This window comes from Hemicordylus capensis, chromosome 15 (genome assembly GCF_027244095.1).
Source record: "Hemicordylus capensis ecotype Gifberg chromosome 15, rHemCap1.1.pri, whole genome shotgun sequence".
Classification (NCBI taxonomy): domain Eukaryota; kingdom Metazoa; phylum Chordata; class Lepidosauria; order Squamata; family Cordylidae; genus Hemicordylus; species Hemicordylus capensis.
This window is the reverse complement of record NC_069671.1, coordinates 14,613,921-14,638,308: the sequence shown is the minus strand read 5'-3', so window position 1 is coordinate 14,638,308 and position 24,388 is coordinate 14,613,921. Positions and strand designations below refer to the sequence as shown.

The window sequence follows — 24,388 nt, the reverse complement described above, 5'->3', positions numbered from 1 at the left end:
TTAGGGGATAGGGGCCATAGCTCAGGGATAGAGCATCTGCAGGTCAATGGCAAAGCCCTCCTGCATTCTGCCAAAGAAAACCACAGGCCTCTGTGGGCGCCAGGAGTCGAAATCGACTTGATGGCACACCTTGACCTTTATTTCGGTGGTGCACCTGGCACTACCTCCAGAACCCTCTCGAGGCTACAGAAGAAAGGCCAATTGCCAAGAGACTCCCACCCAGCCCTACTTTGGCCATTGGTTTACTCAGAGTACCGACACAGTCCAGAAGCCTGCGAAGACCTTCCTGCACAGCGAAAGGATTTGTGGGGTTCCTTCACTCATGACCTGTGCTCTGCTCCGCTAGAGGGGGCTGGTCAGAGTTATAGGCGACCAGAAGAGCCACCAGTGCTCGGGAGCTTCACCCCTTGTGCAAACTGTGTAGAGAGAGGCTTCGGTTCAGGCGGCACCTTTGAACGAATTGCTCAAAAGCCTTTGAAACCGATTCAAGAGGCATTCCTGACTAATTGAACAACACGTTTAAAAACAGATTTAATTTAATGTAAGTCATAGGGAGCTGCCATATACTGAGTCAGACCATTGGTCTCTCTACCTCTCTATTATTGTCTTCACAGATTGGCAGCGGCTTCTCCAAGGTTGCAGGCAGGAGTCTCTCTCAGCCCTCTCTTGGAGAAGCCAGGGAAGGGACTTGGAATCTAGATGCTCTTCCCAGAGCGGCTCCATCCCCTGAGGGGGAATATCTACCAGTGCTCACACATCAAGTCTCCCATTCATATGCAACCAGGGTAGACCCTGCTTAGCTAAGGGGACAAGTCCTGCTTGCTCTCACAGGACCAGCTCTCCAGCTTGCTACCACCAGACCATCTCCCAGTGATGTAGTTGCCAACTCGGCAGTGCAGGCGCTCTCCAGGACAGGCCCCCTGGCCATGCCCACCACAACAGCCAGAGAAGTCCTGGCGTCCTGTCCCTGTGTGTGTTCCCTCCACTACACCCCCGGGTAAGTCCCCTCGAAACGGCAGATGGCCTCCCCCTGCCCTGACGTGTACATGCACGAACTGGGGAGTCTGCCTTTTCCTTCAAAGCCTTTGCTTTAGTCATACGCAGGCTTAGGCAGATTTAACCCAACCATTCAAAGTGATTGGCTCAATCGACAGGTTTCTTTCACCAGCTGAGACGGAAGAGTCGCTCCAGCCCTGCCTTTGCACAGGACAGCCGCCCTCTCGGGCTGCTGGTGGTCACCCAGGACGGGCAGTTGGGAGGCAGTCACTGCTGGCAGGAGAGGCTGGTTGGCCCAGTTCCCGATGATGCAGAAGCGGTAGAGAGGTGGGCAGCGCAGAAGAATGGTGTCATCCCGACTCAGACATCTTTGGCAGCCTTTTGCCACTGGAGAGCAAGACCACTCTGATGGAATGAGGAACATCTACGAGGCTGTATGTGTACATGTATGTTTACTTTTGCAAACCTGCGGGCAGTTCTTGCAATCTCAGATCAGTTCTTCCAAAACCACAACTCGGCAAGTGTCCGTCAAAAAGAAAAGTGGCCCCCTGCCTGGCCCAAGCTGGTGTGTGTCTGAAAAACTTGTCCAAGGGTCCCTCATTTGTCATCCAACATTTGCAGTTCTTTCAAATGTCTTTTCCTTTCCAGGTTTTCCTTGGCTTTCTTCTTCTTCTCTTGTTTTTTCTTCTCCGATTCCCCTTTCGCCCGAACGATGTCGCTGGTTTCGCCTTTATAGAAAACATCTACTTTCTCTTGTAGGATCTCTCTGGCTCTTTTTCGGTTGGTAATGACTGATCTCGTTTGATGGCACTAGGGGGGAAAAAGTTGACCTGGTGAGGTGCTTGGCACACAGAAGGTCCCCGGTTCCGTCTCCGGCAGCATCTCCAGGTAGGGCTGGGAAAGACCTGAAACCTTGGAGACCTACTGCCAGTCAGTGTAGACCAGGCCTGCTCAACCGATGCCCCTCCCCTGCTGTTTTTGAACTACAATTCCCATAATCCCCAGCCACAGTGACCAATAGCCAGGGAGTATGGGAATTGTAGGCCAACATCTGCCGGAGGGCTGAAGTTGAGCAGCCCTGGTGTAGACAATAATTAGCTGGACCAACGGTAGAAGTTGCCCTAAGTTGGAAACGATACTGCAGGCCTAATGCTGTCTTTACCTGAATCCAAGACTAGTTTCCCCACCAAGTTCATTGATGTTAGAAATCAGGGGGGAGTCTTAAATTCAGAGTCCTGTTCTCTTTGTGTAAATACAGGATGGCACAGCCACTAGATCTCACTGGGGAAGAAATGTGTCCCGATACACAGACTTGGGAGGAGGAGTCCGGTGAGTGGGTTGGGGATGAACAAAGAGGGGTTGTAAGAAGTAGAAACTCTATCTATGGAAGCCAGAACTATGTAGGAAGCTGACAGGCAAGGAAGGAGAAAAACAAGGGTTATGGGTATCGAGAACAGTGCTGGCCAAATCCCTTTACCCTCTGTCTTTATCAGGATTCTTCATTCAGGGGATGTGAGTATTTTGGTTAAGGGGTTTAATAGCATAGCAGTTAAATATTTGTTTAAAATGCTGGTCATTACAAAATGTGAACAGGGTTAAGTAAACATAGAACACTTCAACTGCTCCAAATAACTTCATAAAAGTAACCACTAGCATTTACATAGGAACTTAGGAAGCTGCCATATACTGAGTCAGACCATTGGTCCATCTAGCTCAGTATTGTCTTCACAGACTGGCAGCGGCTTCTCCAAGGTTGCAGGCAGGAGCCTCTCTCAGCCCTATCTTGGAGAAGCTGCCAGGGAGGGAACTTGGAGCCTTCTGCTCTATCCCAGAGCTGCGGCTCCATCCCCTGAGGGGAATATCTCACAGTGCTCACACTTCTAGTCTCCCATTCATATGCAACCAGGGCAGACCCTGCTTAGCTAAGGGGACAAGTCCTGCTTGCTACCACAAGACCAGCTTTCCTCTCCAAACTCACATGTCCTCCTGTAGTTATAAAATAACCTGTAGTTATTTGTGGCACAAGAACCTCCACCTCTGGTCACCTGGCTGTGATTCTTACTCGCCATAGTTGAACAGGAGTCTGGCTGTTTACAAACCCGGCATGGTGCTAAGTACCAGATTGTGTGAAGCACAGGGGCAGCCAAGCGGAAGACGGCTGCCTTCCCAACCAAGCCCGCTGATTCACCTTGACTACAATCCCCGAGGGCAGGTGCTTCAGGACCACACAGTTGCTGGTCTTATTCGTCGCTTGGCCTCCGGGTCCAAAGCCTCGGACAAACTGCTCTTCCAAGTCGGCTTCATTGAGAGGAAGGAGGTCACTGGAGCTCTTCTTCCCTGCCACGAGGATCCAAGGGCCAGGCCACTGAGGCAATAGCAGCCGCTGCTCCCCACAAAGCCTTGGGGCCAGGGGGAAACTGCTTAGTCTGCTCAAGGAGCGCACAAACGGCAGGAAACTTGAAAGAGGCATATGACAAGCTGAGAGGAGCATACTTCTAACCCTGGAAAAGGGATCCTGAAAATGAGGATTTTTTTAAAAAAGAAGAAAAAGTCAACACTATCAGTAAAACAGGTTTATTGTCACAGCAACTCAATATTCCATGCACTTTATGGTTCTGTGCTTTAGTGCTGTTGGCGAGGGAACACAGGAAGCTGCCTTCTACTGAGCCAGGCCATTGGTCCATCTCGCTCAGGGTTGTCTACCCAGACTGGCAGCGGCTTCTCCACAGTGGCAGGCAGGAGTCTCTCTCAGCCCTCTCTTGGAGATGCTGCCAGGGAGGAAAGTTTATTTTATTTATTTTACATTTTAGATCCCGCTCTTCCTCCAAGGAGCCCAGAGCAGTGTACTACATACTTAAGTTTCTCCTTCACAACAACCCTGTGAAGGAGGTTAGGCTGAGAGTGCAAACCGGCAGGTGCTCTTCCCAGAGTGTCCCCGTCCCGAGGGGAATACCTTACAGTGCTCATACATGTAGTCTCCCATTCAAATGCAAACCAGGGTGGACCCTGCTTAGCAAAGGGGACAATTCATGCTTCCTACCACATGGCCACCTAATGGCGCAGCGGGGAAATGACTGGACTAGCAAGCCAGAGGTTGCCGGTTCGAATCCCCGCTGGTATGTTTCCCAGACTATGGAAAACTCCTAGATCGGGCAGCAGCAATATAGGAAGGTGCTGAAAGGCATCATCTCATACTGCACGGGAGGAGGCAAGGGTAAACCATTCCTGTATTCTACCAAATAAAACAACAGAGCTCTGCTCCAAACATAAACCAAGGCAGACCCTGCTTAGCAAAAGGGTCCATTCATGCTCGCTACCACAAGACCAGCTCTCCTCTGTAGTCCCAGCATCACAAGCAAGGCAACAGGCAGAATGCATTTGTGTATTCAGGGAGTTTTTGCATAATCAAAACTATAAGCTTCTTATATTTTTATATTATATATTCTTAGACAGGAGATAACAGTCTGCTTGCAGGTGCGATAGTAACTGTGGGAATCACTGCCATGTGTCACACACACACTTTTCAGTGAGCCAAAGCTATCACTTGGTGGCACCAGAAGCCAAGAGATGCTCAAGGAAGTGGCTCTCCCATGCAAAACGAACTACTTTGGTATTGCAGTGAGAAAGGGGTCAGTACTAGCACAGCTTCCTTCAGACCAAGTCATGCTTCAGCAAGAAGCATGGGTAAGTAGAAAGGCTTCTCTCCATTCTCCTGAAATAATTTCAAAATACACATCTTTGGGGCCCTGCCTTAAATGCATCCTGAAATCCAGATTTAGCAAATCAGATTCTGAATGTACACCCAGTTTGGTATACGAACCCAGCTCCCAAAGCAATTTAACACTTGAAAAGTACACTAAGCTTTGGTTTGATTAAGTGCCGTCAAGTCAGTGTCAACTCTTTGAGACCACATAGATTCTCTCCAGGATGATTTGTCTTCCACTTGGCCTTGCAGGCCTCTCAGCGGTGCATTCATGGCTGTCTTCATCGAGTCCCTCCACCTTGCTGCTGGTCATCCTTCTTCTCTTTTCTTCAACCTTTCCCAGCATTATGGACTCCTCAAGCGAGCTGGGTCTTTGCATCATATGTCCGAAGTAGGATCATTTGAGCCTGGTCATTTGTGCCTCGAGTGAAAATTCTGGATTTGTTCTATGATCCATTTGTTTGTTTTCCTGGCTGTCCAATGGCGTAACACTAAGTTACACATTATAAATATAATAGGGATATGTGCAGGTAGCAGCAGAGTCAATATGTAGCGCCTTCTAGTTATGATATTCTATATATTGTATTTTTCTACATCTGGTCCCCGACCTCAACGCTGGTGCCAAATGTCTCTAATTTGGGCTTAACTATTCCAGAGCAATATAACAAAACAGTATTTAACAGCGGCACTATAAGCCTGTTCATTCGAATGATTTGGCCTTTGGGATGAAGATGGGAGTGTTGATCTTGTGACAGCAAGCACGAATTGTCCCCTTTCTAAACAGGCTCTGCCCTGGTTTGTATTGAAATGGGAGACATGTGTGAGCACTGTAAGATATTCCCCTTGGGGGATGATGGGGCCGCTCTGGGAAGAACACCTGTCTGCTTGCATGGAGAAGATTCCAAGTTCCTTCCCAGGCACCATCTCCAAGACAGAGTTGAGAGAGACTCCTGCCTGCAACCTTGGAGAAGCCACTGCCAGTCAGTGTAGGCAATACTGAGCTAGATGGACCAATGGTCTGACTCGGTAGAAGGCAGCTTCCTATGTAAGGTGCATTTTCAGACTGGCCAGAGACAGTGAAAAGTGTAACAGATTAGAAACTCCAAAGACAACCTCCTGCCTCAAGCATTTGTGCTCTCTCTTTACAAAGAAAACAAACCCTTTTTTTGCGGGCACGTTCTTCATTGCTCATTTCCCCCGCCCCCTGTTTTGCTCTGCAGTGAAGTCACAATCCAGTACTTGCAACACCAGTTGCCAGGGAAATCAGGGAGGCAGGACGCAAGAGGCTGCATCAGGACTTCCACTGCAGGATCTGCTAGGAAGAGGAGCGCTGCACACAACCAAGCACCAGACTGAACAAGCTTGGCTATTGTTCCATCATGGTAAGAAACAGTGGCGCCGTCCACTGGAAGGTGCTTCCTTCTGCAGGGCTGCTCAACTCTGGCCCTCCTGCAGATGCTGGCCTACAACTCCCATACTTCCTAGCTAGTGGCCACTGTGGCTGGGGATTATGGGAGTTGCAGTCCAAAAACAGCTGGGCGGGGCCTAAATTGAGCAAGCCTGCTCTAGAGTCAGGGCGGCACTGGCAGTTGCCAGAAGAGATAAACCACTTGCCAATCTATCTGGCTTGGTGTTGCTTCATCAGAAACTCCCCGTCCACCCATGAGCAAATCCTGGATCACTGCATGTCCCCTCAGTTATATTAACTGGCACCCCAGTATCCATTATGCAACTCTAGGCCAGCTACTTAGTTTACAGACAAGACTGCTAGGGTCTGGCTCTCAGTCAGAGGGAAAGACAGCCCTCTTAGGTTCCATTCCCGACTCTGATGACGTGTGGGGAAGAACACCAGGTCACCTCGGGGTGTACGACAGAAAAGCCAAGGGCAGTCATTTTCCGCAGATGCTGGCAGCTGAAGCCAGGTGGTTGCAAAAGGGAGACGGCAAGCACTTCCGTGAGGAACACACAGCCCCTCAACAATCTATGGTCACAGCTGATCTCCTCAAGGGAGCTTTGCATAGGGACAGGCGAGCTGTGGGTTCTGGTGACCTCAGTGTCTGTGCACAGCTACTTATGCACACTAGAGACAAGAGGCCTCTGTCCACCCTGACAACCAGAAACCTGACATCAAATAGACCCGGGAAAGGGAGCTCAGCGCAGAAGAAAGTCAAAACCCTAAAGCAACTCACACCCAAACGACTTGAGCAGGGCATTCCCCACCCTCCCAGCCCCGAGGCAAAACCAAGGACCATTACATAAGAACAGACCTGCTGATCAGGCCCAAGGAGGCCCACCTAGTCCAGCATCCTGTTTCGCATGGTGGCCCACCAGATGCTGCTGGGAGCCACAGGCAGGAGTTGAAAGGGGGCCTGCCCTCCCTCCTGCTGTCTCTCCCCTGCAACTGGTACCCAGAGGCAGCCCTCCGACTAGTAGCCATTGATAGATCTCCACGAAGTGATCCAAACCCCTCTTTAAGCCATCCAGGTTGATGGCTGATCATTCTTGATCAGGAACTAATAAGGACATAATTGGGGCTGATGGTCTAATAATAGGGGACAGCAGGACCCCTGGGTCTTTCCAGAGGGGGGAGGGGCAGGACGCCTGGGTCCCTCCTTTGACTGGTCGAGGTGGAGACGGAAGAGAACGGGAGGGACTCCGTGCTCTCCACTTCCGCCCCGTCGATAAAAAACGGACGCTCTGGTAAATCCTCTTACCTACTAAATAACGACGAGTCAGGTCGGGCAGGCCAGTGACCAAGCACCCCCTCCCACGCGCCAGCGCGCCTCCTGCGCATGCTCTTATGTATTTCCTAGCGACTAGCGAAATCAAAAAGCGCCGTCGTCGTGCTCCCAATCGGCGGGGAGGAGGAAGGAAGCGTGGCGAAGACCGCCCCTCCCCAAGAGCCAATCACAGAGTAGGGCTCCCGCGCCACGTTCTTCTCCCCCCCCCACCGCGCTTCCCTCGCCCCCTATCGGAACCCGGGAAGTTGAACTGCGCGCGCCCGCAGCTGCCCAATGGCCGCGCGATTCCCACTCCCGTCCCCGCCCCCTTGCTCGCGCCCGGACCTCTCCGCCGCCAGCATCGGCGCGCGGCCTGGAGTAGCCAATCGCGTCGCGCGGCGGGGGAATCCGCTTCGCGAGCCTGCCTGTCCGAAGCCCCCTCGCCAACCTGGAAGGAAGAGGGAGGAGCGAGCGAGCGAGCCTGGCTCGAGCTTGTTGACGACGTTCGTGTGAGGGGGAAGGAGGGGGAGGCAAAAGCTGACGTGCTCTTTCTTTGCCGCCTCCTCATTGGGCCCTCGGAATTCGAAATGCAGGTGAGGGCCCGGAAGTGCCGAGGGAGCAACGGCCGCTGCGTCCACCGCGGGTGAAAGGCGTCCATGGGGGCCTTCTGTCGGCGCCCTCATTCCCACCGCTTTGGGCACGCCCCCGATGTCTCGTGTGTGACGTTCCGTTGGGCCAATCAGCGGCCCACCTTTCAGAACAGACGTGAGGCATGGGCCCATGGGGCTGGAGGAGGGCGGGGGCCTGATAACTCGAGGGAAATTTGGGAGGGGGAAGAGAGATTGTAATAAGTGGGGGCCTTTTCGAAGGGTATTTCATCATTCGTTCGCCCTCTGGAGGGAGGAGGGAGAGCAGAGGGGAAGTGCTGTACAGTGGCTAGAGCGTTAGATTCAGCCTGGGGAGAGCTGGGTTCGAACTAGGGAGGCCTACCTCGCAGGGTTGTTGCCAGGGTCAGAGAGAGAAGTGGAGACTCTCTCTCTGTGCTAATATGAGTTTCTTGGATAGATTTTCAAACAGAAATGTCAGAAAAATGATTTGGGGTGGTGCCGCAGAGGTGTGGGGGAGGCTTGTCCAAAGGACTCGTTATTGTTTCTTCTTTGTTGCTTCTTATGCTAGATGTGGCCTCTACTTTTTCTGCAACCCCAAGATGCTGCCTCTACTATTTCTTTTAACACCCCCCCCCCAATTCCTAATTTTTCCTGCAAAGCCTTTCACATATCTGGTCCTTCATGCTATAGTGTGAAAAAGTCTAAAAACAACTGAAATAATTTCATGTTCTTCTCCTGCTGCCTTTATTTCCCTCCCTTTCATCATAGGAACATAGGATGCTGCCATGTACTGAGTCAGACCATTGGTCTATCTGCTTTGCATGTTTCTTTTCCTGTATGAAGAATACTTCTTAGTGAATGTAGATTTTTTTTTAACCTAGAGCTTAGTAACATGCCTTCTAATTTATTTATTTTGAACCAAGGACTATGGCTATGTTTGGGATCCCTCCTCACATCCTCCTGCTGGCTTCACATTTGCACTTGCATCCAACTCCACCACCCTCAGATTTCAAAGGTCTCTTGCTGCCATTATTATTATTATTATTATTATTAAGTGGCTGGAACTGCCTCCCAGAATGGCTTCAGGATGCCGCTAACTTTCTTCAAATCCCACATTTCCCCATGACCCCCTTGTCACATCTGGTCCTCAGCCAATAGTGTAACTAAGACTCAGAACATGTAGCTAAAAAACAAGCACATTGTTCCTTTTCACTACAGCCCCAATTTTCCTCTGCTGTGTCTCCTGTGCCTTAAAAAAACCCCAAAACATTTATATCCTCCTCCTTCCTCCAAGGAGCCCAAAGCAGTATACATGGTTATGTTTATCATCACAACAATCCTGTGAAGTAGGATAGGCTGAGAGAGACATGTCTGAAAGAGTCACCCAGTGAGTTTCATGGCTGAATGGGGATTTGAATTCAGGTCTCCCCCATCCTAGTCCAACACTAACCACTATACCACATTTTAAGCCCCTCTGGGAAGGACTGTGTGTTCCCCACCCCCCCCTTTTTAAAGTGCCATGAATGTGGATGGATAAATTATACCATAGGCCATATAGAGGGTGAGGGCCCTGAAGAGAAGGAGAATGATAACATGTACTAAATGGCTCAGACATAAGGTGCTGTATAATAATAGTTAAATGTGGCAAGTCCAGCTTGCAATCTGTTTTTTAAAACTGAAGGAAAAAATGAGGAAAATTTGATGAAGGGAAATGGAAAAAGTAGAACATGTGAAAAGAATCTAGTGCAAGATGGCAGTGAACTTTTTGTATAGTGCTTTCAGCGTGCAAAGCACTTCATGCATGCTGTCTTCTTAGTCCTTATAACAAGTGTTGAAGGTAGATCAGTATTTTTGCCCTCAGATTACAGGTGGAGATTTGAGGCTGAGTTACTTAAGGCTGTGTATTTAGTTGGTGGCTGAGATGGATTTTGAACGGGGGCATTGTTTTGCAATGCACAGAAGAGCAACTGCATGTTTGCTCAGAAATGGGTTTACTGAGTTCAACGAAACTTGTTCCCTATGGAGTTTGCACTGGATTGCACCTTGTAGCCTCTATACTGGGGATAGAGCCATGAGCTGCTGCCCGTCGGTACATACGGTTCTGAACTAGCTGGACCAAGGATCTGATGAAGTATAAGGCAGCTTCCTATGTACCTGTTGTGTTGCTTTGTTTTAGTGTGAAGATTTTTATCCTGCCTTTTGATCAAATGCTAAAACCTACCAGTTGCTTTCTCTGACTGTGTTGTAGCCTATTGTGTCGTATAACACACAAGCTGAACAGATCCCCCCCTGCCCTCACATTTTCTAATAATGACTTGACAATTTATTATCTGTGTTCTACAGCTAAGGTGTGTGTGGTTGCTGCCACTCATGTTTTGCGTGCTGATGTAATTTTAAAAGCTTTGTCTTTATAAAATGAAAAGCATAGCTATCTTTCCTTCCTCTGTATAATAAAATTGTTCCTCTGTTGCTTCAGTGCTTGTTGACATGCTTTTATTGGCTACATAAAACTTTATTGTTTTTATATTTCTTCAGAGGTTTAGCTAAGGAACTATATATTATTTTTTGCTTACGTTCAGCTAGGTTTTGAAATGGAAGCGAGCTGTCTAAATATTTTTCCTAAGGAAAAACTGCATTAAGAATGTTGTGAGAAGAAACTGAAGATGTCATACAAATAATTCATGCATAAAGGCGCTGCAGAAGTAGGTCAGGCATAATGTGCTGGGAAATAGTTAATTCCCGGCTTTTCAGTATAGGCTCTGAGAATTCTTCTTTGATGATGCTGTGGAGTTGCATTTGCAAAACTGTGGCAGTGGAAAGTCAAATGGCTGTTGCTATGTTTTTGCCCACCATGACAGGTGAAATTGTACCCGGGAAATAGAGCCCAGGATGAGTGTTTATAAATAAATAATGGTTCTAGGATACATTGGCTGTTCAAGAGAATGTAGCAGGGACCTGTATGATGTAGGAAGGAGGACTAGGACTCTTGTCAAATCACACCCAGTAGTGAAATCCTTGAGGGGGCCTTATTTAATTAGTAAGTAAGTAAAACTTTATTTCGGTCATAGACCAGCAATTCCTTATTTAATTGTTTCTCAGTCCCATCAATACAGTGGGGATATCAATGGCTTTCTTAGGGGGCCATACTGTTGAATTCATTTTCTTTGGCTAAGACAACTACTGCGCAGTCCTGGTCACGGGGTGTAGAAAACAGTGAAGCAATTGCTAGGTTCAGGAAGTAATGACCATAACAATAAAGATTTGATTTTGATTTGGTTTAGGAAGTCCCCGACTTATCCTTGAAATCGATGAGACAAGTGGGTCCTGATTGACTTAAATCCCTTTAATATTAATGGTACTTAGTCACAATTAACTTAGTCTGGATGTTGCCCAATGAATCAGAGTTTTGTCGTTGTACGTGAGTGTGTCATCTCTTTTGTTTCTTTTTTCTGAAAGGATAACCACCTCATCTGCAAGTATGAGATATGGAAAACCTGGGCTTGGTAAAAATTGAGCAGGAGACCTCTTCTGTGGACGCTGATATCCGAAATGCTCACAGCCCTGTTGGCCATAACTTGAGTAATTGCAGGTAAACATGATGTGAAGACTGAAGGATTTAAATCTAAGCACTTGATACCTAGTAAAGACTTAAACGCCATAGACATTTGTGCTGCTTGCCTAGTTCTGTGGATACTGTTTTGTTCAGCATTTGGCTCCATGCATAACTCACACATTTTTCTACCACAGAAGCAGTCCCTTGTTTAACCCGAATGGCGTCTCCAGTTTCTCAGGGAAAACTAGCTCTTCCATAATATCTGGCGAGGTTGATCTGTTGGCTTCCTTTATGCAAGATGCTCAGAGCAGTGGTGACTCAGAAATTTTGAAGAGCTGTGAGGTATGTCCTCTTCAGTTTTTAAAATTGTTTGATCAGTGGTGAGCACTCAATATTATATAACAGTCTTATGAAAGCATGACGTTTGGGAAAACAATCTGAATTTCAGCTGTGCTGTTCAGTGTATGAAAAAAGATTGCCGTTTTGGGAACATGATCTGCATCCCCACTGCACTTCCCTGATGCCACGGAACATGCTTTCTGCCTGGTCCTTGTCATATTGCCTTATATCAAGTCGGACCACTAGCCTGGTAGTATCTCCTTGGATTGGTGGCAGCTCTCCAAGGCCTCAGGCAGAGATAGGTCTTTCCCGGCCTTGCGTCCTGAGATGTCATTTTCTGGATAAGCTGGGCACTGAACCTGGAAGCTGCTGTGCGCACAACATGTGCTCTACCAGTGATCTGCAATCCTTTCTAAGTGCCAGCACGGCCTGCCAAATCCAGCCATGCTTGGCGATCAGGATACTGCATGGCCCAGCAGTATCAATGCAACAATGTCAAAGCTGCTGCAGCTGGTTGGAGTGGTACTGGGGGAAAGCCTGGCGAAGCCTGCACAGAGGAACAGAGGGCTGCAGGTTTCGGTGTCCTGGCTAAGTAGTTATTGCAACTGTTCCAGTCAACTTTAGTAATATTGGGTGTGTGTGTGTGTATGTATATGTATGCACATGTATGTTCTGCAGAGCATAGTGAGATTGTGGGTTATGTCCTATATGTTTATGTATCTGGGTGTGGGCCAGGGGGAACCTGCTAACGTTACAGATCTTGCAACTTGACATTTAGTATTCCAGCCCAAAGCTGGCTTTGGCTCCGTATAAATGAGAGAGTCTGATTTGGCTTCTATTTTAAACCACCAGGTGCTGAAGTGTTTGCAGGAGGAGGGCGACGTATGTGTGTGTGTGTGTGTGTGTGTGTATGAAAGTGACTCTTTGAATGCAAATGCTTCCTTTCCCCACCACAGTTTACTTTACATATTTTTTTATTCATTCTGTACTGAGGCACTCGCTGAAAGGCTTCATCTCATACTGCATGGAAGGAGGCAATGGTAAACCCCTCCTGTATTCTACCCAAAGACAACCACAGGGCTTTGTGGGTGCCAGGAGTCGAAATTGACTTGAGGGCACACTTTACCTTTACCAAAAGACATGTCATAGAGCATGGGGGAATTAGCAATGCAGAAAATGAGTGACAAACACAAAGATGTTGGGTGAAAGGGAAGCCCATAATGTGGACACAGAGCTGACAAAGATTTTTAGAGAGGAGAGCTGGTCTTGTGGTAGCAAGCATGACTTGTCCCCTTAGCTAAGCAGGCTCTACCCTGGTTGCATATGAATGGGAGACTTGATGTGTGAGCACTACAAGATATTCCCCTCATGGGATGGAGCCGCTCTGGGAAGAGCAGAAGGTTCCAAGTTCCCTCCCTGGCAGCATCTCCCAGATAGGGCTGAGAGAGATTCCTGCAACCTTGGAGAAGCCACTGCCAGTCTGGGTAGACAATCCTGAGCTAGATAGACCAATGGTCTGACTCCGTATTCAGCTGCCTATGTTCCTAAAGGGAAATCATATCAGATGGTCCACTAGACACTATGGGATACTTTCTGGCTTATATCTTGAGATGAAGCCTGAGCAAGACATCTTTATATTCTTGCCCTCAAATATTTCCGTGTTTTTTAACAGACCAAATGGTTGCGGTTGTTCCAACGGGTGGAGAAGCAATGCCAAGATCAGATAGTGGCTCAGCAAAAACAGTTTTATCATCAAATCCATGTAAGTATTTTGGTTACTTGATTATTATAAACTGAAGCAGTGATCCCCCAAAGGGTGAGGGGGCATCACTATGGAGGCTTCTGGTCCTCTCCCAGTATGTTGATGCATGAAGTAGTATCCTAAATTGGCAGAGAAGGTGTGTGTGTGTGTGTGTGTGTGTGTGTGTGTACCTACAGGAAAAACATGTTTGTGTTTTATAACTTTGTATGCAACACTCTTATAAACAGTTCTGTCTCTGTTCTCCTCAATTTATTTGTGTGTATGGACACACACCTCTGCCAGCTATTGAAGTGGACCCAAGGCCATGAAAGCATATGCCACGAGAAATGTGTTTGTCTTTAAGATCTCACAAGACTCCTGGTGGCCTTTGCTAGTTGCAGTCCTTCACCCTTTCATCAAGGAATGGGGTGACCAGTCTCTGATATATTATTGGCATTTGTGCTAGTGTTGCCTTCTGGGTAGAGAAGCCCACCACAATCCTATCCGAGAACTTCTACTCTTAACTATTTGGGTTGGTGTTCTGTATCAGTCTTGGTAATTCTGCAGGCATGCCTTCTGTTCTCGTATGTGTGCCAGAGAGAAGGTGATTATGTTAAATGTAGTGTACTGCAATACTCTTGGTGGCAAGAGCGCTGAACTGTGTAGCAGTTAATCAGCTTTCTCACCTTGATGATCTCTCCTCCTTGTGAGGTTTCGGGAATGTAGACCTAGAGTCGTTGAAGAGAGTTAAATGATTTCTTACGTCTTTGTGCTTGTTAGTTGTATTTTGGCAGGTCAAAGATTGTATTATATATTCATTCATGCATTAACTAGGGTAAGGGCCAGATTATACATGGCATTCCCCTGCTTACCTGAGCAAAGAGGGACCTTTTAAAAGGGGTGAATTCTCTCTATTGAATAGGGGAAAGCAACTGGCCCTATCCAGCCCCACCATTCCTCCAGTGGCTGTTGCTTTTTTAGATTGTGAGCCCTTTGGGGACAGGGATCCATCTTTGTTTCTCTATGTAAACCACTTTGGGAACTCTTGTTGAAAAGCGGTGTATAAATAATCCTTGTAATTAAATGCATAGTTTCCCCCTAACATCTCCCCCTCCCACTGCCTTTACTTTTGGAACAGCCTTGCGGGGACCCAACTGGGACCATGGAGTTAGGGGGAAGTTCCCCCTTCCAGCTTCTGTTTGCCCTGGGAGGAAGCTATGATTTTTGTCAGGATTGTGGTGCAGAGGATCAACGTTACCCCTTCCTTCCCCTCAGCACAGTTTTCGTCCTGATTTCATACCCTCTGTGTAACAGATAGTTTAGTCTTAAGAATCTGGTGAAAGCCATGAAGTCACGAAGGAGCTTGGCATTGAACAGCTGCTGTTGAAATTCATCTCTATTTCACAATGGAACCAAAATACGTGTCTATTTCTTCTGTTGTGTGAAAATAGATATGTTTGATAAATTTTAAATCTATATTTGGTACATCTTAATATTTACATCCTTTTGGTTACTGTTTCTCCCTTCCCTTTCCTGATGGCCCTCTACACTAATAATAGCCAACAGTTCCTGAAACTGAAACAAATAACAAGAGGTATTGTTCTTTTTTGTTCTCTTTCTCCCTTCCTGTTTTCTCCTTGCTTCCTTCCTTCCTGTCTCTCACTTTTCTCCCCCATCCATACTCTTCTATTTCTTCTCTGTGTGTAGACATCTAAGATTATGTGTTGCTATGGAGAAACCTGATTGCTCACTGAGTGATGCTTGCCAGGGTGGCTTGTTTTCAAAATTAACTCTGCAGAAGGGATGTTGATGCACAAGCGTGATCTAAATTTGATGTTTTCCCAACAGATGCATAAAAGTTCTAATGCATCATCCTGAGAAGTGCTGGCCAGGTCTGATCAGCATTTCCTGGGATCAGGGGCTTGGCACTCTATTGCCAACTTTTTGAAAGTCAGAAATCTTCTGATTACTAGTGGCCTTCTGAAACAAAGTTTCAGGGAGAGGCTACATGTGGTAATTGCCATTTCTGCTGTGCATTGATAGGTTGAAGATTGAGTATCTATATCTGTATTTTGCCAGTTCTCCCTGAACTCTGGGTAAGTTACTCTTTTTAGGCATGGGTGCTTCACAAGATGGTGTAGAAAGGAAAGGAAATGAGACCGCAAAGCTTCATATTGAAATGGACTCTTTGGTTGTTAAATCCAGTGGCTCTGAAATGTGTTTAAAGGTGAACAGCTACACTTTTACCAAAGCTTTGGTACAATTTGCCCATGGATGTTCTATAAATGCCACAATGAAAAGGCTGGACTTCCATGCCATAAGCCTTTTAAATACATGTTCTGTTCTATTAGAGCAGCTTTACCGAGCAAGTAGCCCTTTCTTCTGGACAAGTAGCTTGCTAGATCAACATGCATCTGGCAAGGTGGGCTGGTATTTTTGTGTGTGTGTGTGTGTGTGTGTGTGTGTGTGTGTGTGTATGGAAGAAGGGCTTTAGTTATTTGCAAGACCACATTAGAGCTCTGAGAGCGTCTTAACCAAGCATCGCTGAATGTGCATTTGCATGTGACCTAATGGCAAAAGGGCAGCAACTCTCTGAGTATTCATTTGTGTCTCATAACACATTTCCGCATGTTATGTCTGTCAAACATTGTTACACTTAAGATGACGAAAGTTGGGCAAATTCTGAAATGCTTCAGGTGTTGGAAAACTGACTCTCCACTTTCTTTGCAGCGCATACAAAATGAAATCAGACACCTGGTGAAACTGCAAAACCAGAATGTGTGTTCGTGCACCAAGCAAAGCTCTCCAGCCAAACTTACAAACAGTTTTTCTTCGCTAGAAAGTCAAATGGGGCTGCAATCTGAACATGAGCTCTTCATCAATCGGCTCACATCTAATGAAACCGAAAGTCAGCCGGGAGCTTCGGCTGTGCATCAGGAGTGCCGTGCAAACAGTGTTTCGATGAGCAGTGGCTATGGCACCTGTACCACAGCAGAACTGAGTCCTAGCAAACCTAAAGACATTCAGACGTGCATGGAAAATACAGAGGAAGTTACCAAAAGACGGGATGCTACATCGTTGGCACAGGAGGAGTTTCTTACAGCCAGTATTCAAAACAAAAGAGAGTGCACACATGCAGCAGTAAAGCATTGTCCCTCATTAAAGGATGATATAGTTTTTTCTGCTGAATTTGAGCATACGACTAATGAAGGTCAGTGTGGAAAAATAAACTGGTAAGTGATCAACTTTGGAGTCCTTTGGTTTTCCTCTTCGAGTTTGTAAGTTGAGGGTGTCCAGTTCCCTGCTTCTCCACTCTGTTAACCTGTGAAGGGAGCAGGAGTTCTTGCCAATGTGTTCTGCCAACTTGACATGCAGAGGAGTTCACTTTAGATTTGTAGGTATGATGCCTTTCTTGCTTTTGTAGCCCCCGAAATGCTGTCACTGCATTGACAGGAAACATATATATATATTTTAAAAACTCTGCTTATTTGCTGAAACATCCTCCCAGTAGTCTTTTGTTAAATAGGCTAGCACCAGACACTTCTATACATTTCGGATCCTTGATAGATATGTAATTGATATATGGCTGTCCTGCCACTGAAGGCCTTTGAACAGTGTGGCATCACACTACAGATTGCTCCTGTTAAGAATCAGCACTTTTCCAGGCAGCTTCATGCTCATTAAACCTTTTAAGTCCTCCAAAGCTGGAAAGAATTGACTAGATTTTTCCTTTTTATTCTGAGGAGGCTTAAAGGCATAGGAATCCTACTTAAGGGTGTATGTAACTGCATGAGAAGAGTCTGCTGAAAAATAGCTACTCTGTTTCCATCATAAACCATAGCAAACTAAACACATTCTCAACTTGTTTGGCCCATAGTATGGAAGTTCTCAGGGTGAGAAATGCACTGTGCTATGAATGAACTGCAGCACAACCATTACATGCTGTCGGTCAGGTCATTTATTATTGTGTTCATCCAACTTGATGCACTGAATTTCATTGGTTTTGCTCTGTACTTCATTTCCAAGGCAATGCTGATTGAGAATATGTGATTGTCCTTTCCCTTGCAGTGAGTGAAATGAAATTACTAAGCTGCATAATGGTGTCATTACTCAGTCCCCCTCCCCACCCACCCAGTTGTGCAGTAGACATTCCCTGCACGCAAGTGATTTAACTGCTGTTGGTGGCACCTTGGCCTCTTGGTGCTAAGCGGTGCTTTTTAGAACATGAACTTTCCATTGGTTAGAACCACCTGATGGTTGAAAACCCAAGTAAGAGGGAAGAGATACTATTGAATCTAATTATGTTTAGGAGGGGGAAGAAGGTACTATGGACTCCAGATACACGGAGGTGTATAAAACCACATCTGGTGTGGAGACAGTGGGTAGAGAGATCCCCCCCCCAACATAGTACTAGACTTGGAATCCTCCAATGAAAGGATAGCAAAAAGGAAGCACTTTTTCACACACTTAACTTACGGGATCCGCTCCTAGATAAGGTCATGGCACTGGCTTAAATGGGCCGAAAAAGGGATTAGGTGAACTCACTGTTCTGTTGGCCATAAGGAATGATCAGCCTCCATGTCCAGGTGTGCACTTACCTACTGGTTGCTCGGGAAAGAGAGTGTAAGAGGGCTGTTAGCTTCCTGGGAGCCACCAGCTCACTACTGCTGGAAATGAGACGCAGGAGGATCTCATGCCTCTGGGCTTCTCTTATGTTCTTCCAAAGTCGGAATCTCCATACGGGTGTATTTATCTGAGCTTGTCCTCACTGTTGTCCACTTTTAGCTTGCTGTTAGGTAAGGTTAAGTTTCAGTTTCTCTTCTATTAGGAGTCCTCTAGCATTAAGGGTTCCATGGATGGTGGTCTGGCATAATTTTGAGATCTTGTTGCTCCCAAACCAACATGGATTAGCATAACCCGGTCATCGGTATAATGAATTACTTGCCATGCCTTTGGCCATCACCAAGTAGATTGCAAACATGTCGTACTGTGGCTTTACAATAGCATTCTCTCTCTAGCTCATGCCACTAATCATAAGAACCTAAGAACAGCCCTGCTGGATCAAGCCCAAGGCCTCTCTAGGCCAGCATCCTGTTTCCCACAGTGGCCCTCCAGATGCCTCTGGGAAGCCCACGGGCAAGAGCTGAACGCATGCCCCCTCTCCTACAGTGGCTCCCCAGCAACTGGCACTCTGAGGCTGGGGGTGGCCAATAACCCTCAGACTAGTAGCCATGGATGGACCTGTCCTCCCAATTGTGTTCAGAGATTTGGGTGTACCCAGTGGGATTGTTTGTGGTTTTCCTTTTGATCAGCAGATGCCCTGCTCCATTGCCACATCACAAATCGCTGTTGAACGTCCCATCAATTCAAAATGTAACTTATCTTTTGGTATTGGAGTAGGTTGGCGTGCTGTCTGAGAAGCACGTTTCCAGTGCCCCTTGGGGATGTTGTATGAATGTTACACTCTTTTGGAACCTGGCTGTTATATTCTTGAGCGCCTCTTACTCCGTATTCTATAAATATTTGTGTATAGATCTTTAAATATATATAACACACTGCAGAATTTATAGAGCTAATAGCAGCAGCTTCTCTGCCTTTGGGAACATCTTATTTTAAACCAGTTGCAAGATGGCCTGTATCATGCTCCTGGGAGCAGATGCTTTCTTTCCAATCTCCTTTAGTGGTGTGCACGGAACTGCGCCTCCGCGGTCCTGCGCCGGGGCGGGGGTGGTTCTTTAAGGGCAGTGGGGTTCACTTACCCCTCCTGCTGCTTTCCCCCGCCAGCGCTCCTTTAAAAAAAAAACTTCATGGGACGGCAGCATACCTCCCTGCTGCCCCTGCCCCCATTTTCGGCTAGAAGTACCGCACACATGCGCACGGTACCTCCGGCCGAAAACAGGGGCATGGGCGGCAGGGAGGTACTGTGCTGCCTCAAGAAGGTTAAAAAAAAAAAAAAGTGCTCTGGAGGGGGAAAAGCGGCGGGAGGGATAAGTGCACCCCTCTGCCCTTAAAGAACCTGTCCCCGGCGGGTTCAAACTTCAAACTGCGCCACATTTGAACCGGTTTGGAGGCCTCTACAATGGCCTCCGGACCAGTTTGTGCACATCCCTAATCTCCTTTGCTGAAAACCACAATGTGGAAAAAATCAATTTGATTTTCCACCCCCGCCCCTTAAAGACAGAGAGAGTCCAGTCTATATAGGACCTAAGAGGAGCACAGCAAGAATCAGCTCTCTTAAAAAAGAAAAAGGAACTTGCAGTGTTGTGGCCAACACATTTTCCTCTGTTTCCTTTTTCCTTCCTGTAGTAAATCTTTAACATCATGGGCCCAAAAGCTGAAACAAAACCAGCAGAAGAAAACCAATGTGGAAGAAGGGGATGTGCATTATGTGCAAGGAAAAGAGCAAGCACAGAAATTAACACGGGAGGATGTAAGTGGTATACAACTTCTCTGAAAAACTTTTGGTTGGCATTCAGCATACTGCTTAATCTAGTTGACTGGGATCCAAAGAGCCCCTTAAAGTGCATCTTTTAGGGTTTTTTTTTGGCTTTTACACTCTGCCACCTCAAACAGTAGAGATGCTATTGTTGTCACTCCCTATGCATGATCCTTATCTTGAACTAGTTTCCAAACCCCTCCTCATTTCCAAAGATGGTTTGCCATGTGTGGCATGAAGTGGTGCTGTTCAAGCAATGGAAGCCTCTGGGCCCCTAATGTGCAGGCAGCTATTTTGCGCAATTCTTTGGATCTTGGCCAGTGTCAATTCTTAGCCAGTTCTTAGTGAAGGGACAGTTGCAGCACTCATGCACGTGGCCTTTGTGGAGGCAACATTATGGTGGGAATACTGTTTTGAGTTGGAGCAAGTCTTTGAACAGCAGGAATTGGGTTTTTTTTCCGTATACAGAAGCTCTCTTTGTATGATTGAGATAAAAGCTACCTGTGAATCCAGTAAAATATGTAAAATATAGCACAAAGGTAGTCTGAAAGATAGCAGTCCATACCAACCTGTTTTTCTTTCTTGCTTTGACATTTCCATTGTGGTGGTGGTCCTTTTTTGTCATTTGTTCTCATATGTTGAAAACATAATAATACTCTACATTTCAGATTACTTCACTAAAGTATTGATTGCCATAGAAATGTGAAATCTGATTCTTTTAATAGTTAGAATCTTTTTGGCATGATAGAACATCATGCATTTTATTGTCTTCCCTGGTTCTTCCAGAAAACTGCGCCCATTATGCCTGTCAACCTATTTGTCCTCTGCGTTTCCTCTTTTCTCTGGTCTCTGTATGGTGATTTCTACCTGAGCGACTCTGCTTGGAAAGGTCTAGAAGCAATGCAGATAGTTGGTCATCCTGGTTTTGTGTTTTGTTTTGTTTTTAACACACAAAACACTGCATGGCTTTGTCCTGAATTTATTTTGGTTCCTTGCAACAGAAGAAGTATTTAGCACCTTTTGTAGCCTGGCTGAAAGTCTGATTTATTCCACCACAAAAATGACAAGGGTGGGGGGTACCACCAGCAGCTGTGCTAGTGCGATATTGTAAAATAGGACGAGGTCTTTGTATTGGGAAGATGTGCCAGTGGCACTGCAGGCTGATATTTCAGTACACACATTTTGAATTGGAGTTCCAGTTTTCTTGCAAATTCAGACTAAAGAATAAAAAGACAACTAGGATGTACCCTGGTGATAAGGCTTCCATTGGAACAATGACGTGTCTGTCCCGAGCAGTTCAGGCTGGTCATTATCAACAAAAGCAGTCATTTTGCAGCATCCTACATTTGAAAGTGAATACTCTCTCTGTAGCAGAGGGGGAAACAAGGGGAAGTTTGGAATAGGTTGGCCGGCTACTTGTTGCTTGCAATTTTCTCAAAACTCGTATATTCATTCTGCAGTCTTGGGCAATTTTCAGTGTGCAGAGTTGAGAGAATGGTAAGCAGCTTGCTTCGTGTGGTGTGGGGCTGGTTTTCTTCTGTGACTGCTTTGCCTTTGCCAGGAGAAACAGATAGATGGCAAGGCCACTGATCAGTCCTTTGTGCCAGCGGAACAGAAGTGTGTATTTCCCCCCACTTTTGCCCAGAAAAGAGAGGACCAGTTGAAAACACGCCAAATTTTTGTCAGGTGACTACTTAAAATGTTAATGTACTGCTTTCTAATAAAGCTGAAATGAGAGTGATTGCATCCCGATTTCTGCAACGTGTCCTTGTCGAGAGAGAGAGAGAGAGAGAGAAGCCAGCACCTTTGCTTAGTATTCAAGACTAGCAGCAATTCTAGACCCTTCCAGACTGACTGGAGAAGAGGCTCTTCAGTGCAGTTTTAGAAAAGAATGCATTTTGTCAGCACTGGGCCAGCAGTATGGGAGGTGCAAACATTTTAGCAGAAGTGATTGGTAGTTGGCCTGCAAGTTAACCCAGGTTCCTCAGGTATAAAGGGTCTAGGGGGAGACTGGGAAGAGCTGGTGTAGTGGGAACAGGCAGCCCAGGGAATGATGGGACAAAATAGGAATGCCCAATGAAGCTGGGTGCGAGGTGGCACATCTAGTGAATTTCAGAAAATCTAGTTGGCTTCATAGCATTGGAAACGCGGAGCATGAAGTGTGACATGACTTCACAAATGCAGATGCATGTATGTTTCAACAAGTGCCTGCTATTACGGCCGGTTGGTTGTATTGAATAGAGAATTAACGGAACCTAGTATTGACTTTAAAGATTTGCTTGCAAAAAGTCCCCCCCCCCCCAACAGGTTGGTTTGTTTGATTGCTGCACCCTTGTTCTTTCTGCTTTCTCTTAGCTGTGGAATTAAAAAAAATTTTTTTTAATGGGTCTATAAATCACGGTTTCCCTCCACTCTTCTACTGAATTACAGACTAACCCTACTGCTGCTTCTCCACCATCTTATCCTTTTTACCTCAGTCAACCAAATGGAAGCCAAAACTCTTTAGTGTCTGACACTTCAGGTATAGTTCATGCTCATTCTTATTTCTTTTTTTGCTTTCATGTTTAGTATTGTGAAATTGCAACCAAATGTAAACCTGTGGGGTGGGGTGATGGCCATTGTGTGTGTGTGTGTGCTCTGCTTCTGTGATGCCTGTTGTAGTAGTAGTAGCTGCTGCAGCTTATTTATTTATTCATTAATTTAAAATATTTCTACCCTGCCCCTCCAGTGCACTACTGCTTGGGGCAGCTCACCACATTAATAAAAAGATACAATGTAAAATAAGAGTAATAGTTAACCAAATTTAAGTGAGACAAGTTAAAAGACCAGGCTAAAACCACATTTAAAATCACAATTTTTTTTTTAAAGTTCCAAATTAAAAGTTGTGTTAAAAGCTAAAAACTGAGAATTACAAAAACTGAAGAACCAGCTTGAGATGGAAGGGCACCATCTAGAGCAGGGATTCTCAACGTTGGGCCCCCAGATGTTATTGGACTTCAGCTCCCATAATCCCCAACCAAAGGCCACTGGGGCTGGGGATTATGGCAGTTGAAGTCCAATAACATCTGGGGACCCAGCGTTGAGAATCCCTGCTCTAGAGAATGGCAGGCATACCTCCGTCTCACTATACTCAGCAGGACTTGTGCTTAACAGTGCAGTCCTGCATATAACTAGAGTCAGGATGCGTAGAATTGTACTGTTAATCTAAATCAAGCTTCCCCAACCTGCGGCCCTCCAGATGTTGCTGAACTACAACTCCCAGCATACCCAGCCACAATAAATTCTAAACGGACCCCAGGGAGACTTACTGCCCAGTCCTATGCATGCTTGCTGCCAAGTTGGTGGCAGTGTTTCATCCAGATGCTTGCCAATGCCTGAGCTTCTGTACAGATGTCCTTTGGCTTTTTACGTGGGCTAGTTGCTGGTGGGTGGAGCTATGTCACTTCCTTTTGATTTCATTGGCTGCTGTCTGTATGTTGCTGTCCACGTGAAGCCTTTAAAATCAGGCTTATCTTCACAGCTTAAATGAATTCAACAGCAAACACTGGTGAATGATTTTATTCTACCCCAGGCACAATCTGCTTGAGGGATTAGGAAAGGGGAGTCATTGTTCTTCAAGCTAAACTTTTATTGATACCATTTATATTGCTGCCTTTCACTGCAAGCTTTTCAACTGTGCTTCTCTAGCTGCTGCGAATAGGAGTGGACGATATGAAAAGATCATTTCTTGATTCAGATCTGATGAACTAGGATACCCAATTGGGATATATCGAAGACTGATTTAGATGGCGATCGGGTTGAAATACTGCTAAGCACCTGTATTCTTATTGCATTCTTGACACTAGCTGCCCCAGAGTTCTCTGCCATATTAATATGTTATGTTTAGCATTATTTCATGTCGAAGCCTATTACTGCTCAAACTCTGAAGCCTAATATTTCAGACATGCATCTTTCATAACACTGTGAATTTACACTTGTAATGTGAAAATTAAAAAAAATTGTGTCAGGCTTCACTGCTCATTTCTGTATAGAAATAAACTTTGATGCATTTTTACTCTTTAGGACTGACATATTGGAAACTAGATGAGAAGGAGATGTACCATTCTTTGCCTGAGAACTTTGGGAATGAATTTGGCATATTTGCAGCAAAGGCGTCCTCGGACCAGGTATAGTTCTCTGTCTTTGTTTTGAGGGTTTGCTGGATGCTGGAAATGGCTTTTCTCCCCAAATCAGTTGATGTGTGTTTGCTGCCCATTGGGTCATTCAACTAGCAAGGACTGAGTCTAGTCTCT

General features: G+C 46.1%; 2 protein-coding genes and 1 long non-coding RNA gene across 16 annotated transcripts in view; 1 reads left to right on the top strand and 2 right to left on the bottom strand.

The window, feature by feature from the left end:
- Window positions 1-1,431: 1,431 nt before the first annotated feature.
- Window positions 1,432-8,102, bottom strand: MTRFR (mitochondrial translation release factor in rescue). The gene is made up of 3 exons (XM_053279435.1): window positions 7,868-8,102; window positions 3,185-3,511; window positions 1,432-1,806 (listed from the first exon to the last, which is right to left on the bottom strand). Exons 1-3 carry the CDS (start codon window positions 8,075-8,077, stop codon window positions 1,594-1,596), a joined length of 750 nt encoding a protein of 249 aa, XP_053135410.1. The 5' UTR covers window positions 8,078-8,102; the 3' UTR covers window positions 1,432-1,593.
- LOC128337875 (uncharacterized) lies at window positions 3,555-7,730 on the bottom strand. Its single transcript, XR_008312457.1, has 2 exons — window positions 7,414-7,730; window positions 3,555-3,764 (listed from the first exon to the last, which is right to left on the bottom strand). It is a non-coding gene; the product is annotated as an uncharacterized LOC128337875 (long non-coding RNA).
- MPHOSPH9 (M-phase phosphoprotein 9) overlaps window positions 6,059-24,388 on the top strand; it is a 44,185-nt gene continuing 25,855 nt past the window's right edge. For 6 of the 14 annotated variants that reach the window (XR_008312456.1, XM_053279431.1, XM_053279430.1 and 3 more), the window contains exons 1-8: window positions 7,870-8,012; window positions 11,484-11,616; window positions 11,775-11,922; window positions 13,592-13,681; window positions 16,391-16,893; window positions 19,967-20,090; window positions 22,527-22,617; window positions 24,159-24,262. Coding sequence is in view for 13 of the 14 variants with exons in the window: in XM_053279431.1 (XP_053135406.1) it covers window positions 11,513-11,616; window positions 11,775-11,922; window positions 13,592-13,681; window positions 16,391-16,893; window positions 19,967-20,090; window positions 22,527-22,617; window positions 24,159-24,262 (1,164 nt within the window). In the remaining variant the exon portion in view is untranslated. The other 8 variants (XM_053279424.1, XM_053279428.1, XM_053279429.1 and 5 more) reach the window with 8 other exon arrangements.

Bases quoted from the DNA above. Each gene is read 5' to 3' on its own strand.
- MTRFR (XM_053279435.1), bottom strand. From the start codon at position 8,077: ATGGACGCCTTTCACCCGCGGTGGACGCAGCGGCCGTTGCTCCCTCGG. The intron at 3,512-7,867 runs GTTGGCGAGGGG...CCTCATTTTCAG, and splicing joins CTCCTCCCTCTTCCTTCCAG to GATCCCTTTTCCAGGGTTAG. The intron at 1,807-3,184 runs GTGAATCAGCGG...TTTCCCCCCTAG, and splicing joins CCTCGGGGATTGTAGTCAAG to TGCCATCAAACGAGATCAGT.